Source organism: Neopelma chrysocephalum, unplaced genomic scaffold (assembly GCF_003984885.1).
Source record: "Neopelma chrysocephalum unplaced genomic scaffold, ASM398488v2 Primary Assembly neopelma1_61, whole genome shotgun sequence".
Taxonomy (NCBI): Eukaryota; Metazoa; Chordata; class Aves; order Passeriformes; family Pipridae; genus Neopelma; species Neopelma chrysocephalum.
Window position 1 is genome coordinate 1,725,078 of NW_020897716.1, and position 15,698 is coordinate 1,740,775.

The following is a 15,698-nucleotide window of genomic DNA, read 5'->3' on the forward strand; positions in this document are numbered from 1 at the left end:
AGAGACTGACCACCTCCCCAGTTAGTTGGGGAAGAGCATTTGGTGGGTGACCTTATTGTTCCACTAAGCACAAATCAGCCAGCTGACCCACAACCTTCAAGAACTGATAATTGTACTGGCAAATAAAAATAAAAAATGCTGCACTGCCTACACTTGAGTTTTCTATACCAACAAAGTTAATGCCAGGTGTATGCCTGGGAAAGGAATACGGGTTTTACTGGATGCAGATAAATGCATGAGACAGATAATCTGAAGCTATGATTTCGCTTCCGCATACAATTTAGCTGCTAAAGTGGATGGCATATGTTAATATCTAATTTCACCACAGTGTTAAATCCACCTACTTTCTGTTCTGCAAATAAGGCAAGGCTGAGGGGGAACTGCACATATGGGGTACCAAGCTGGCACATGTGAGGAATACAGTGTGCAGGCTGCAGGGTAAAGCGTGGCTTTGGTCTGTTACTGAAGAACTATTACATGCCTGTGTAATGAAAGACTGTACTGGAACATACACAGTCAGGAAGGCAAGCTGATGACTCTTTTAAGTTTTAAAGAAAAAAAACAATAATCATTTTCATCCATGTGATTGACAAAGAGAGGATGAGTATGGATCCAAGTCACGTTGCCCTTAACTTCCACATCAGATAAACCCACGATAAGCCTGCACAAAATTTGCCTTGTGCCCTTCCTCCAAAGACAGATTTGGTCCCTGTCAGCAAGACTTTGAGGCCTGAGAGAGATCAGAAGTGTTTGCTGCCACAAATGTCACTGGACAGAACTGTTTGGTGTCACCCCTGTTCCACATGATTTTTTCTCAGTCAGGAACAAGCACCTAGCCTCAGGTAGTGCTGCCCCAGCACCACCACTCTGCCTCTCCCTGATCATGTTTCCTGCATCCAAATGAGCCTCCCATAGGCACACATATACCACATGGGAGGCACACTCTCCCCTGTTCCTTGCCTGGGAGCTCATCCCAGATGTGCAAGAAAAGAGGCTTTCCAGCCAACTTTTGAATGGGTCTAGCCTGCTCTGGCACAAGAGGGTCAGCTCCACTAACTGTGGGGGCAAGGCATTTTTGTCACAAGAGCCAGTGTCAGGATGGGTGGAGAGCTCCTATTCCCTGTCCAGAAAGTATCCTCTTCAATGCTTGGGCAGGAGTACAGAGAGGCTGCATGTGGGGCTGCAGGCACCACAGGGCACCACATACAAAGCACCAAAAAGCGACACCAGCCCTCAGACGGTCCTAACCTGGCCAGACATAGCCAGGGAAATTCTCAAACAAAACACACAAGGCAACCTCTAGCTCTTGCCATAAACAAAGTAGGGCTACTCTTTGTGCCTTTCATCTATTTCATTCATAGGTTATCACAAGGGCTCCTGTACAAGGCCAAGCCCAGGGTTCCAGCTAGCTTTGTGTCCTGGTTCTAGTGACAGCAGATGCCTGGGGACAAGCAAAGGAGAGGGAAATCACACAGTGCTGCTATTAACGGGTCTGTATTGTCTCTGCAGCAGAAACTTTCTTCACTGGCAGCTGAATTTAAAACTGAGAAGCCAAAGCAACCTGTCCCATATGGATGCTGTAGTGTGCTATAGCCTCTTGGTCGGGGAGAAGGTACCAGGCCAGCTCTACTCTAGGTCCTGCATACTCAGACTTACTACAAACGTGGTCCCTGACACAGAACTATGCACAGCTTTCAGCATGCAGGTAGAAGGACTCAAAGAGGTTATATTTGACAATTTTGAGGGGTGGATTATTAGACTTAACTGAAATAGAAATAGGAGTGGTGACAGAGGGAGGTGGAGCTTGTGTTTCTCCCCATTTTCTTGGCAGTTTTCTGCATTAATATGGCTTGGTTGTTAATACCTTCAGCAACCAGCTTAGGTTGTTACGCCTCCCATCATATTCAGTTGGTGACCTTCCCTGATGTTCCTTGACATACACTGCTCTCATGCTCATCTTGCTTATGGGTGGTTGCTGTGTAGAGACAAATTCTGTGGCACCTAGTAATTTCTCATCTTTTTTCTATATTAAGCTCACATTTTCTAAAGTTACCTTTTTGCTGTGTCTCCAAAGTCCATAAGTCTCTCCTTGACTTATTTGGTGATGAAACTTTAAGGAAGTCTTCCTCCTCCTTTTCTTATAAAAAATGAATGTGCTGTTTACAAAAATAATAAGCTGTTCTGGTGTTCTTTAGACCAACTCCTTTCTTGGTGAGCGTTCAGTTTGTGGCTTGCCTAATCACTGATGTCTCTTCTGAGGATTAGCCCAGCTAAATCCCCTTAATCTTTTCATGCTGTAGTGAAAAGGAACAGCTCTTTGCCCTTGCTTGGAAGGGAGATACTGCACTGTAGGAGACACTTGTTCAAGTCATGAGTGAAGTTCAGTATTTTCAGATCTTCTGATGTCAGCCTAATGGTACCCTATGAGTCAGTGCATCTCACAAGGACATAAACACACGTTCCCAAGGCTGCTACCACCCAAATACCTTGCCTGAGTCCTGAGCTAAAATCCACTAGTGGCCCATGAGACTTTTCCATGACTTAACTGTATCTCTCTGACACCATCTACCCCCTCTCTTTCATGCTTTGTAAAATAACCTAGTCCTCCGGGGGCACCCAAGGAGCTGTGGCTTGCATTGCTTCCCCAGCTATAACATGGAGGGGTGAGTCACTCACTACCTGTGCCTTCCTCTCCAGACAGAAAAGCAACATGCTAAATCTGTTGCTCATCTGCTTCAGATGTGCAGCTCACTGTAAAGCATGCTGAGTCAGCGGGGTGGCAGTGCCAGTTCTTGGGGGCAAACTGCTGGGAAGTCACTATCCCACACCATGGCCATCAGCCTCTGCTCCTGAGGAGCCCTCTACTTGTGCATGCTGCTCCCAAGCCCTGGCAGTTAGGGGACTGACTCCCAAAGGGGATTCGAAGTTGGCGTTTGGAGAGAAATGTCTGCTCTTGTTTTACCCTGGGAGTGATGTAGGGGGAAAAAGGTAAGCTCCAAGGAGCTTACCCCCCATTCCCTCCCACATCAATCCTCAGGCCACAGGGTCTCTGCAGTCACTCTGTTGCCTGCTTCCTTACAGAGCAAGGGCAGCCACTAAGCGCACACTGATGGAGCCTTTCGTTTCTCTTTCTAGGCTTCAGCTCAAAGGAAGAATTGAACCCGAAGCCACTGGAGTCCATCTCCCAGGGTAACCAGAGTACGTACTTCAGAATTAATTTCATAATTAACCTATACCATATTATTAATTAGATATTGCTAGAATGCATTCAAATTAGATAGCAAAAGGTATGTTTTCAAGAAAGCCTATGAAAATCCCGGAACATGTTTTTCTCTTGCAGAGAAAGAGCGAGCACTCTCTGCCGACCCCTCTTATACATGTAATTGGTTTTTGCTTCTACAAGAAAGGAAATAACAGCCAAAATTTAGCTCACCTGGGCTGGGAGATGGTGGCTGCTCACTGCTGCCTCTTCCCAGGCAGTATCAGTGAGGCTCCATGCTCCTGTGGTGCAGAGCTTCTTCCCTCAGGGACTTCGATGGTGGAGGATGGCAATCCAGTGTGTTGCAATCAGGGTTAGACAAGCGAGCCCTGCTGACCAGAGCAGACTCCCATGGCTATGCTGTGTGCGGGTACCCTTCCCACAGCAGTGGGTGGGAGGAAAGAAAATCACCTAAGAAAGGGACCTGGCACCTGCCACAGCAAGGACAGAGTGGATGCAGAAGGAGCATCAAGGATCCCTCAAGTCCGGTGAGGAAAAAGTAGGCTTCCCTACTCTAAAAAAGGAAATCTTCTATGCCCTTTATAATTAAAGGCAGATTTGCCCATTAACTTATCCTTAGATAAGGACCAGAGTTGAAGAAGAAAGAGAAAGCAAGCTCTGAGTGGAGAGACGGGGTTGTCTGCTGCCTCCTCATGAGAAGCCACCTCGGAGAGGGGGCTTCACCCTCCCAGCGGTGCCTGGGTCCTCTCTTGCCCACCCGCTGGCAGCTGAACACTGATTGGACTCTTCACATTAACTACTGAACCAAATCCCTATATATTCCCAGGCACTCCTTAAAAGTACTCAAAAAGTACTCTTAAGAGTACTTAAAAGTATTCTTTTCCCTACCAAAGATGTCAAAACCACCTGAAATTGACACAGAAATAAGGGAAAGAAGAAGAAAAGGGGAAGGCTCTGCCCTACAGACCCCATAGCACTGCAGGAAAGCAGAGCTCAGTGCAGCAGAGATGCAGGCAAGGACATCTGTGTTTATAGCAGTTGAACTGAGATAAGACACTCCAGAAGCAAAATTCTCATCCTGCTGATACCTCTAGGATAATAAAAGCTCTAATTCAGATCTTGCCTCCCTGCAAATCAGAATGTGCTCACCTCCCTATGAAGTACCTTTAGCCTGTGCTCTTGCAGTGTCCCAGCACCAAAATACTCTTGGCTGTCCGAACCCTCCCCAGAAATTAAGTCTGTATATAAGTGTATGTAAATCTTTGCATACCCAGACCCTGCTGGCTAACAAACTGCCTACTTTCCACATCTAAACCTCATGGTGTAGCTCCCTTTGAAGGACAAGAAATTCAGGAAAACTTGGCCATTAATTGAGACATTTGTTGTGGGTTCCCGACCTTGCCTCACGATCTGCTGTGAATGGACACAGTTCTCAGTCACGGTCCTGTAATTCAGCATTATTAGAATTAGAAAAAAGAGACAGCTACGGGAGAAAAAATTGAAGGTAATGAGACGGGAGGAAGTCGCATAAGCCAGTAAGAACAATTGGCGCTTTGTAGCCTTCGGGCTACCAAATGATTAAAACACACTAGTTTGGACGGTCTGATTGGTAGGGGGCATCATCACAGGGAAATCAAGAGATAGGGATGACCCAGATGCTGGAAAGGGAAAATGTTAATTAGCGCTCTAGTTAAGCCAAATTTTTATCCCACTCCTGTTCGCACACCAATGATGAACGTTTCTCCGCTAACTTTCAGACATGAAAGCAGGCTGGCAGTGATGAAGACAGCATTTGCAGAAGCACAAAGATGAGGTTCATCTGTGTAATTAAAGGGAAGAGCTTGTTTGGGTGCAGGCATACCTTTTCTAGAACATTGTTTTCAGCCCAGAGAGGCAACACATAACAGCACACTGCTGCTGCTGCTGCACACACAGGTCCACAACAATATGTAAAAAACCAGCTTCCACTCAGTTTGAGTATACCAGGCAAAGTCATCATCTCTGATGTGAGCTCCAGCCCAGAATGAAAGTAAGGAACTATTTTCATTCAAAAGAGCAGAGTTGCCAGGATTGTTGTCAGTAATCTTGGATTGCAATCTGCTTGAAAAGACCCCATGGCTTCCTTCCCCTGAGGCACATCCCAGTCATCACACATTTCGGGAACCTCCCTGTCTTCTGAGTAGCATTAACACCATATGTGAAGAACTGTTCCTGTTATGTCTGTTATATCAATTAAGTCCACAGAAGTATAACCAAGGAAATCCCTGTAGTTTGTGCTCTGCAGGTGGCCAAACCACAAAATCCAAGGATCATGGCTGGCTTTACAAACTCCCACCATCCCTGGGCTGCAAATAAAGCACGCTGAGCCCCAGCTGTGGCTCTGAGGGCACAGGATACAAGTCAGCTTGCTCTTGCATGGCTGACCTCTCTAGCTGCCAAATCCAGTGCTCCCAGACTGACCCCTGGGAAAAGATTCTTGCCCTTTTGTCACACAGCCAAGCTCAGAGGTTGTTTAGGACAAAATTACGCCAAGAATTGTGTTTACCCGTGAGTAGGAGAGACTTGAGCCCCCAGCTGTGATTTGTCCTTGTCAAAGGCTTCTCATAGAGTTTACACAGAAGGACAAATCACTGGATGCAGACATTTTAGGCCTTTGCTCCTCATAAGAAGCACAGCTATCAGAAAGGACTAAAAATATCTTCCGTGTTTCTTTATCTCTCCTCAGACTGCAAGGTTGATTTGTCCTTCTTAATGGATGGAAGCTGGAGCATTGGCAAGCGCCGCTTTCAACTTCAGAAGCGGTTCCTTGGTAATGTGGCTCAAGCCCTTGGTATTGGCAGTGCTGGTCCTCTGATGGGCATCATTCAGTATGGGTAAGAGTTTCTAGTGCAGCTACTCCCATTGCCCGACTCCCAGGGCACGACTGCACACTCTGGCAGCTGTAGCTCTATGGCTGATGTGTGCTAAGGGTCTCACTCCAGCTCATACTCAGGAACCAGGTAGCACAGATCAGTCCTACAGCTTTTGTGTTGTATGCGAAGCAAAACACTGACACTTGCTCTCATTTCTTCTTTTAGTGATGACCCTTCCACAGAATTTAACTTAAAAACTTATGCCAACTCCAAGGACCTAAGAAATGCCATTGAGAAAATTCAACAGAAAGGGGGACTTTCCAATGTTGGTAGGTGATGGGGCTGCTTACACATCCTCAGCTCAGGAAGGACTTCAGAGCCTGGGCTATAGTGAGCCGATACCTCCTCTTGGGGTACAGAGGCTGTGACCAAACAGTGCTCAGTGCTAGGACAGTGCTGGTGAGAGGGCACTGCTTCCACCATGACCTGCATGTGTTGGTCCAGGGCACTGCAAATCCATTGCAAGTGGAGAGGATAGACCTATCTCCCTGTGGGCAGTTCTCATGGTACTTTGGGAATCCTTGCTAACTCAGTTCATCACCCTGAGCTTCTCTGGGAGGGGGTTCAGTACAGGAGGGCTCAGGAAGCACTGGCACCTACAGCAATGACCTCCCTCCCACTCATGCAGCCATGGAAACTGCTTTCCCCAGCTCTCTGCAGCCTCCGGTGCTTGAGTCAGCCCTCTGCTTACCATTTCATGGGATACTATCAGGCAGAGTGCTTCCAGATCTATAACTCCCCAACTCCTCTTTTATTCCAGGGAAGGCACTTTCATTTGTTAACAAAAACTTCTTTTTGGATGCTAACGGAAACCGAGGTGGAGCACCCAATGTGGTTGTAGTGGTGGTGGACGGGTGGCCGACCGACCGAGTGGAAGAGGCCTCAAGGCTGGCCAGAGAATCAGGGATCAACATTTTCTTTGTCACTGTTGAAGCAGCTGCTCAAAACGAAAAGCAGAATGTTATTGAACCGAACTTTGTGGACAAGGTATTTAGTAGGCTGAGTCTGGCCAGGAGCTTGGCTCTGACTATGTTTTCCAACCTATTTAATTTAGGGCATTTCCCTTTCCTTCTTACCCTTATGGTTATTTCTTGTCCTGCTTGTATGTACTGTCCTGAGGTCTCCTGTACAAAAAGCCAGGCAGTAATGCTGAAGTCAGAAAGGGAATGAAGTTCAGTAAAGTTCTGGTTTGAGGTACATCATGGGGCTTTTGACTGACTAAACACTGGTACACAGCTGCAGTCATACTGAGGCAAGAGGTTTTCCAAACATACAGTAGCATGACAAAGCAAAATTGCAGCCTGAGCTTTCCATGAGCCTACTGCTGTGCGTTTCCCACTCAGCAAAGGGTGAGAAGCCCTGTCAGCCTAATGTCAATGTTGCATTTACAAACAGGTCCCATACAAGCGAATGTTGGGACAGTTGCAACATAGGCGCATTTTAGTTTTTCATCTATACTGGGTAACTCAAACATTTTGTTTCCACTGTTGATGCAGATGATTTTTCAGTTATTTGTTTCTGCTGCTTCATGGTAGCTCTCAGAAAAAGAGTAAACCCCTGCCATATGCAGCCAAAACTGAGAATGCAAGCCTTGATCGATTTGTATGTGGCACCAACAGTAGCTGCCTGCTCAACAGTGCTTCAGGGCAAGCTGGCACCCAGTTACAGCAGGAGATATCTACCAAGTGCCAGAACAGGCTGGGCTCAGGAAGCAGTTTAGTTATCCGGTGTTTTCAAAAAACAGATTCCAATCTAAGCTGGTTTGCTCTGCCATGAATCATTCCCATGAGCTTCAGAGCTGCTCCAAAGAGCTGCATTGTCTCTGGTCAGCATTTAATTTGATTGTTGTCTCATGTGCATTTAATATTTTTAAGAGAGCAAAACTACAGTGAGTGTCTGCAAACCTGCCAGGGACACAGCAGAAGTGGGAGTAGAATGGACTCAGAACAGGAAGGTAAAGAGGGAATGGTGACTTGATACTGCTGCATCGTAACACTAAAATAGAAGCAAGACAGGAGGAAGAGCAAATGAGGGCAGCACACCGTGAGGAGCCCAGACTGGAGGGAACTGTAACTTCTTTGGAGCTGTTAGGCTTTATGCAAGTGCCTTGGCCTTTTAAAACAGCCACATACACACACCATTACTGAGTTCATAGATAAAGCCTGTTTTAACAAAATATTTTTATCCAGAGACCTGAGGCATAAACACTTATAAGGCATTAAAGCCAAGGACAATTTGATCCAGCCTGTTCACACCACTTCTCTACCCGTCCCCCCACTCGACTTTTCCCACTTCCTCTTCTGTGCCACCCCTACTTCCTACCCACACTCACCTGACTCCCACTATAGAAGCCTCCCACAGATCTGGCCTCTATGAGTATTTACTTATAAAAGTTAATGATTTTTTTGTTTGTTTATTTTTTACTATTTGGCAGAGTCAATACAACAGGGAATCTTTATAGGCTTTTTGCATTTTTCACCAAAATTGCCTGGGTTTTTCTGCTTAGAAGGGTATGAGCCCAGGATAACCTAAATTAAGTCCCAGGTTTCACTTCAAGGTAGTAGGGTTTGTCAGCAGGCAAAATTTTCCTTGTTGCCCTGAACAATGGGAGCTGAAGTTGCTTCCCAGTGAACACACAGGCTCCTATAATGCCATTGGAGCCACGCTAACAGAAACTCTGTGATTTGGATGCTTTTCCTGTGAACAATGTAACTCATGTAAAAAAGCTTGACAGGGGGCAAACTAGCTTATTACATTTCTTTCACTACTATAATACCAGCTCCATCCCACAGCTTTTAAAAAAAGGCAGGAAAAACTTTCACATTACATAAGTATCTGTGATGTTACAGTGACATCATTTCCCAGGGAAGCAGATAGTGACTGGAAGAGTGGCCATTTGAGACTCTAGCATTGCTCTTTCCAGGAGCCTATATTTACAATTTAGCTACATATCCCAGCAGAGACAGGCAGACTGAATTTCCACTGCGTTCATCCTTGTGTTGCCTTGCAGGCAGTGTGCAGGACAAATGGTTTCTATTCCATCAACGTGCCCAGCTGGTTCAGCCTACACAAGGTGGTCCAGCCCCTGGTGAAGCGGGTCTGCGACACGGACCGGCTGGTTTGCAGCAAGACGTGCCTCAATTCGGCCGACATTGGTTTCGTCATCGATGGCTCCAGCAGTGTCGGTACCAGCAACTTCCGCACAGTCCTCCAGTTTGTAGCCAACATCAGCAAGGAGTTTGAGATTTCAGACACGGACACCCGTGTCGGGGCCGTTCAGTACACCTATGAGCAAAGGCTGGAGTTCAGCTTTGACAAGTACAGCACAAAGGAGGATGTGCTGAGTGCCATTAAAAGGATCAGTTACTGGAGTGGTGGGACCAGCACGGGAGCAGCTATCAGCTACGCCTCAGAGCAGCTGTTCAGCAAATCCAAACCCAACAAAAGAAAGATCATGATTCTCATTACAGATGGCAGGTCTTACGATGACGTCAGCATGCCGGCCATGGAAGCTCACCGAAATGGTAAGCTCCTCTGACACTACCTGGTCTCCCCATGTTTCTCAGCATTTTTCCAGATAAATGCAGTTTGTTATGATATGACAGCACCAGAAGAAACTTTATGAAGGAAGAGCAGTACTTCACCTTGGGGTCTCTTTGAGCTCTAACAAGATCAGTAACTGTTTAATATCTGAATATGCAACTTCAGGGGGAAAAAATAATCCCATAAATCATTGCAAACGCAGCTATGTCTAGGAGATCTCAAGGGATTTCTACTGTCTTAGTAACATACGACTCCTTTGGCTTTCCAGTCAGGATAGTCATATCTTCCAAAACATTTGCACTGGAATAAGACCTTGTTGTTCAGGAGCCTGTTGTTTAGACCCAGAATAAAAGCTTTACTATTGTTTAAGCCTTTTTGTTGCTGGCAAAAGGTACTTGCAAAGCACAAATTAGACCTTTTTTCCAATTTGAAAATATCGCTTTTATACAGAGAGAGCACTCCAATTCACTGTCCATTTTGTGGCCTGGAAACTACATTTGCAGTATTGGTCTTAAATTAAATTTAATGCAAAGAAAACATTTATGCTTATTCTAAAATATGGGTTTCTTTCCAGGAGTCATTGCTTACTCCATCGGAGTTGCTTGGGCAGCCCCGGATGAACTGGAAGCCATTGCAACAGACCCCCATAAGGAGCATTCCTTCTTTGTGGATGAATTTGACAACCTCTATCGCTATGTTAATCAGCTCATCCAAAACATTTGCACAGAATTTAATTCCCAGCCACGGAACTGATGGACTCAAGCAAGGCAGGACCCTTGGGCACCATGCTGAAGGCATGTCAAGCGCCACAGGAATAATGCCAGCCCTCAGTACAAGAAACACTGAAGGTGTTTTCCTCTGGCACTTTCTAGTCAGCAAGGTTGATTGCAGCTCTGTCCCTATGCATGCTCTGTGTAGACTGTTCATGTTTTTTTTTTCCTTGCAGCCTTCAGAAACTCTGATTTGGATGGATAGCAAAAGAGGCAGTAAACATGGAGGAAATAAATGCAGCAGTTTGAAAAGCTGCTTCCAGAATAGAGCCCCAGGTTGCCCAATTCTCACCTCTGAACACACACAAGCTCCTAACAATGCACCACCTGCTCCTTGAAGCAGCCAGGTCCCTTCAGGGAGTGGCCATGCTGCTGAGCAGCTGTGGTAGAAGCACCTCTGTTGGCACTGCCTACCAGATGACACTCAGATCAGGGCTGGCATATCAGACGTTTCTTTCAGAGGGGGACCACAGCTCAAATTTGAGTACCTTCTTAAAAGCAGGCACTCCCTCCATACTGCTGTCTTGCCAGCAAGTCAAGCTTCAGCTACTGTAAACTCAAGCACTGAGATTTATTGAAACCCTGGGAAACTGGAAAACAAGTGAGAGGAAAAGGTCAAGATCTGGGACCATACAACCCTTCATCAACTCCAATAAAGCCCCAAATCCACAAGGCAGCCAACATGCAAGAACTGGAATCCAGTCTCCTTCAATACTGCATTAATATTTGATTTTGAGAAGTTCTTGCCTCCTTAGCTCTCTTCCTATGCTCTTGGGTGGCTTAAGGCCTGCAGGACCACTGGAAAGTTGCCAGGACAAAGAAGACTGAGAAAAAATGTGGGTTTAAGCTGCTCACACTCAGAAAAGCATTTAACAACACTCTGTTGTTAAAACACTGCTCAGAACAGCTTACAGCAGTCTCCAGTGTGAGGAGAGCCATTCTGTATTATATACTGGGAAACACAGCATTTCAAGCATTTACAGACACCCTCTTTCAAATTTGGGATAGACTTATGTTTTATGGATTGATTCAAAAATGTAGATACTACAGCCCTGGATCAACCAAAACACAAAGTGGTTTCTTAAGTGAAGAACTACCCCTATCACTAGTGAGTGAGGGGGGACTGACACACTAGGAGGACCAAAAGGATCGCACTTTAATTAGGAAGCAGCAGTTGCTGGTTATGTTCCATCCAGTATCATTTAAGAAAATATGTTCATTAAGCAAGATTATTAAAGAGCCAATAAAAATGTATGTGTTCATGCACCTTGTGGCAATCAAAGCCATGCCGCATCAGGCTTGTGGGACTAACAGGAAATGGGAAGAAATTAAAACTTAAGTTTCCCATATTACTTGCAAATCAAGCTTTTAACAGCATTTATAGTTTTAATAACCATGACCTAAGATATTTATTAGCCACATAAAAATTTAATTGAATTAACTGCCGTAAGGGAAACTCCTTCCTGTCGGCAAAAGTAGCACAATCTTTTAAATAGTTATGTTTGGAAATGTGACTGAAAAAAGTGCCAATTAAAAAAGCATAATGCAAACTAGTGAAACCAGCAGATTTTGCATGATCCCCCTCGTGTGGTAACATAAGCCAGGCTGGGGTCCTCTCAAGAGGTAATCAAAAACAGTCCTGGATGAAACAGTGGGTTTTATACAGGGAAGGTTCAGATCTTCCTCTTAGAAAAAAAACATTCTTAGAAGAACATCATCAATTCAATGATGCTACCCAGACAGAAGGTGCAGGCCATTGCCAGTTTCCAAGAAAAAAAATCAAAATAAAGACATAAAATATATTTGTATGCAGAATTTTTAACACTAATCCGTGCTGCTGCACTTCCACAGCAATAGTTTCTTGGCTTGAAGAAATGATTAAGAAGAGAGTTAGGTACAAGCAGAGTAACTCCTAATACTCCCCATCTCCCACCTCCTCACTACTGTTTGGCTGAACACATCTTTCTCTGTCAACAAGGGACGTTACATGGGCTGGACAAAACTCAAACACATGAACTGAATTTAATGGGGACTTCAGTTCACACACCAGATTTATTGTCTGAAAACCACTTGCTTGGGGCTTGATTTGGGGCTAGCTGAGAAAAAGACCTAAGTCTTAACTTATACCTACTCTAAATATTGTGGCTTAATTTTTAATGCAACAACTTACCACCACATATTCTTCTCCATACTGATCATACAGTTGTGGCATATAAAACTGGTACCCTGCAGAGACTCCCCAAAATTTCACTTGTGCTCTGTAAAAAGCTAAGATATTAGGAACAGCTAGAGCCACATGTGTTCTTTAGGATATGCATAAGGGATACATGCATATAGGATATAACGTCTTTCTAAAGTTTAAACTTCGAGCAATGACAGTAAGCTTTCAAGAGCTCTTTCACAGGGAAGTCGCAGAGCTATCTTACGTCAAGCATTTGTAATGGGCGCTTCAGAGTTTGTTATTGTTTATATGGTTTACCTTAGGTTTACAGAACAACTATGGTGCTCATTTGCCAATGTGCCTTTTTATTTACTTCTTCAGATGACCTTGAAATTGTTGGATCTCAAAGTGTGAAAGTGGTTTAATCCGACTCTCATGTAAACTTAGATGCCCTATTCATAAACATTGTAAACTTAAGCAGAAGCCTCAAAACTTGTAAGAACACACTCTTCCATTAACAAAAGCAACACACTCCTCTTAACCTTTACCTCATAGCAATCAAATTACTTGCCACCTACAAAAGTCTCTAAATACTGTTTTATTAAAAAACAAGATAACTTACATATATATCTTGATAAATGTTCAAGGAGGTATACTTGTTTCAGGAAAGCAGCAGAACTCCTTCTGCAACATATACAAGCTATTTTAAGCTTATCAATATAAGTTGCTATATCTTTTGCAATAAAATTGTCTTAAAGGCATATGCAGTGCACGTCATCTCATATGGGGTTAAAAAATAAATACCAAATATGGCCTATGCCATTTTAGTTTCTGAAGCACAGCTGAGGTGATTACTGCATTATGGAAGATTGGCAAAGCCCCAGGTGCTTCAATATCCTTTTATACGCTCAGGTGTAAAAAATCCTTAGAGTGAGCTTTCTCTAAGTTATTTGTCAGAGGAATAAGTCACTGAAGCAGAGTCTAATGACTGAAAGGCATCAAAGACATAAGCATATTCAAAAGTCTGCAATATCATGTCTTATTTGGAACTAGACTTCCTTTGGAAGCTGAAAAAAATAAACCAGAGTTTCTACACACTTTCTAGAGGCAGGACTGAATCAAGAGAGAATCTAGATGTCCAGTTGCTTGATGCTAGGCCACTCAGTTTCAGATGCCTGACCAGTACAGTGGAATCTGCTGTCTGACAAAGGCATTCCAGAGAAGGGTACAAGACAGGTCCCACCCAGGACAGGGTGCTGTCTGAACTAGTCACTGGATACCCATTCCAGAAGGTGTTGTCTGATCACCCTCTCCCTAAGAAACAAGCATTTTTGCACTCAAGAGTTGGGCTGATGGCTTATCAGTGCTCAGCAATCACAGTGCAGAACACCCACCTAGAAATAAATACTGATGTCTGTGCTCTGGAAGCCTCGGTAGAGCTCAATCTCAGCACCTCTTGCCTCTAACTCCAGCATTAGCCACTCACATTCTCAGTGAGACACCAAATTCAATTCAAAGTTCAGCGATCCCTTCATAGAGAGGTAACTCAAAGTCCTGTTTCCCAGAGTGGGACACTCAGCACTTCTGCTGTCACTGTGCCACCCTGCACAGAAAGTATTGCCCCCTGTGTGCACTTTCCTGCTCCTCAGCTGTTGCTGCTTTGCTGGTTCAGCAAGAGGAGGGTTTCTGCATGGCTGCTGCTGACAGATGGGCAGAGAAGCTTCTCCTTCCTCCTTGCATTCCTTCCCCCATGGCTCTCCAGCACGAGGGAAGCCATTCCAGTAACCAGGAAAAGCTCTGAGGTTAAGTGTGCAGCCAGGACCAACCCAATGTAAACATGTTTAGTGTATTGAACACCTTACCTGTAAACTCCGCAGCAAATTATTCACGTTATCTACTTAGCAAGCCAAAGCAAACAGGAAATATTACCTAGACACCAAACTTAAGTCAGTCTTCTGTGGTATACATACCTTAAATTACTTCATGGTTGAGCGAAGTCATATCGTTCCTCTATTTTTGTCTGCCCATGAGCAACATTATGGAAACAATTTGATCCCTTTTCTTTTCCATTCCCATCTAATTTTTAGAAGTCTTAGTACCAGGCCATCTACATTTGCCAAGTCACCTACATACTGCAAATGTACATCTACATAGCTGAGTGCCTCAAATTCCACAAGGTAATCTTTTTTTCCTTGTTAAAACTTAAACTGGGTGGGGGTGCGTGTGTGCAGTATCACAGGTTTTAGCGCTGCATCAGCTACACTGCTCACAATCAACTCCGTCAGTCATATTGAATGGCAAGAGACACAAGTGTTATTTTTCTTAATACCAGTTTAACCCCTTCTCTGATTTGTAATAAAAACTCTGATAAGTTCAAGAACTCCAGCACTCACAGAAATTACTCCTTTTTAAGCACAAGGAGAAATGGTAGAAGCTTCACCGTATCACCAAATATAGTCACTTTTCTCACATCCAAATCATCACGGGAACATGTCTTATTCATAGGCAAACCCATAAGCATGTTAGGAAGGCCTCCCACGTGGAAGGGTCACTCCTATAATGTTCCCAAAATCGTCTTTCCCACTACCTCAAGAATTTTCTACTGACCCTCTCTGGAGGCAGAACACTGGGGTGAATGCAACTGTATTGTCAATTCATAAAGCAATTCCTCCTTTCCTATGAGGCAGGAAGATGAGTAGGACCAAATCAGAAGGGTTATTTTACACCTACCAAGAAGACAAGATAGGAACTTCGCTTATCCCACCTACAAGCTTAGAAAAAAACAGGATGGACTCACTAACAAGAAGTTGTTCTGCTCAGTTCTGTGTAGGTTCCCATAACACCCCCTCACAGTGCTGTTCTGAGCACCTTCCTGTAGCAACATGACTACCATCTGTGATGTGTGGTTTGCTCTCCCTCATCCTCTCCCCAGGGGCAGAACCATACACTTATTTTTATTTTAAATGAATGCTGTCCTCAGGAAGTGTACTGTGTCTGGCTGCAATCAATGCACCGCTGACAGACCAGCTCCTGCACAACAGCACCACACCCATGCTGCACCTCTGCTCACCCCATATTCACCTAAGCACATG

At 44.6% G+C, this 15,698-nt stretch overlaps 1 protein-coding gene across 5 annotated transcripts in view; it reads left to right on the forward strand.

Moving 5' to 3' along the window:
* The window catches only part of VIT (vitrin), a 55,219-nt gene extending 41,365 nt beyond the window's left edge, over positions 1-13,854 (forward strand). For all 5 annotated transcript variants that reach the window (XM_027681605.1, XM_027681602.1, XM_027681604.1 and 2 more), the window contains 6 exons: positions 3,136-3,198; positions 5,946-6,093; positions 6,298-6,401; positions 6,893-7,119; positions 9,143-9,656; positions 10,250-13,854. In XM_027681605.1, the coding sequence (XP_027537406.1) occupies positions 3,136-3,198; positions 5,946-6,093; positions 6,298-6,401; positions 6,893-7,119; positions 9,143-9,656; positions 10,250-10,428 (1,235 nt within the window). In that variant the 3' untranslated portion in view covers positions 10,429-13,854. The remainder of the gene's footprint in view (positions 1-3,135; positions 3,199-5,945; positions 6,094-6,297; positions 6,402-6,892; positions 7,120-9,142; positions 9,657-10,249) is intronic.
* The last annotated feature ends 1,844 nt before the right edge of the window (positions 13,855-15,698 follow it).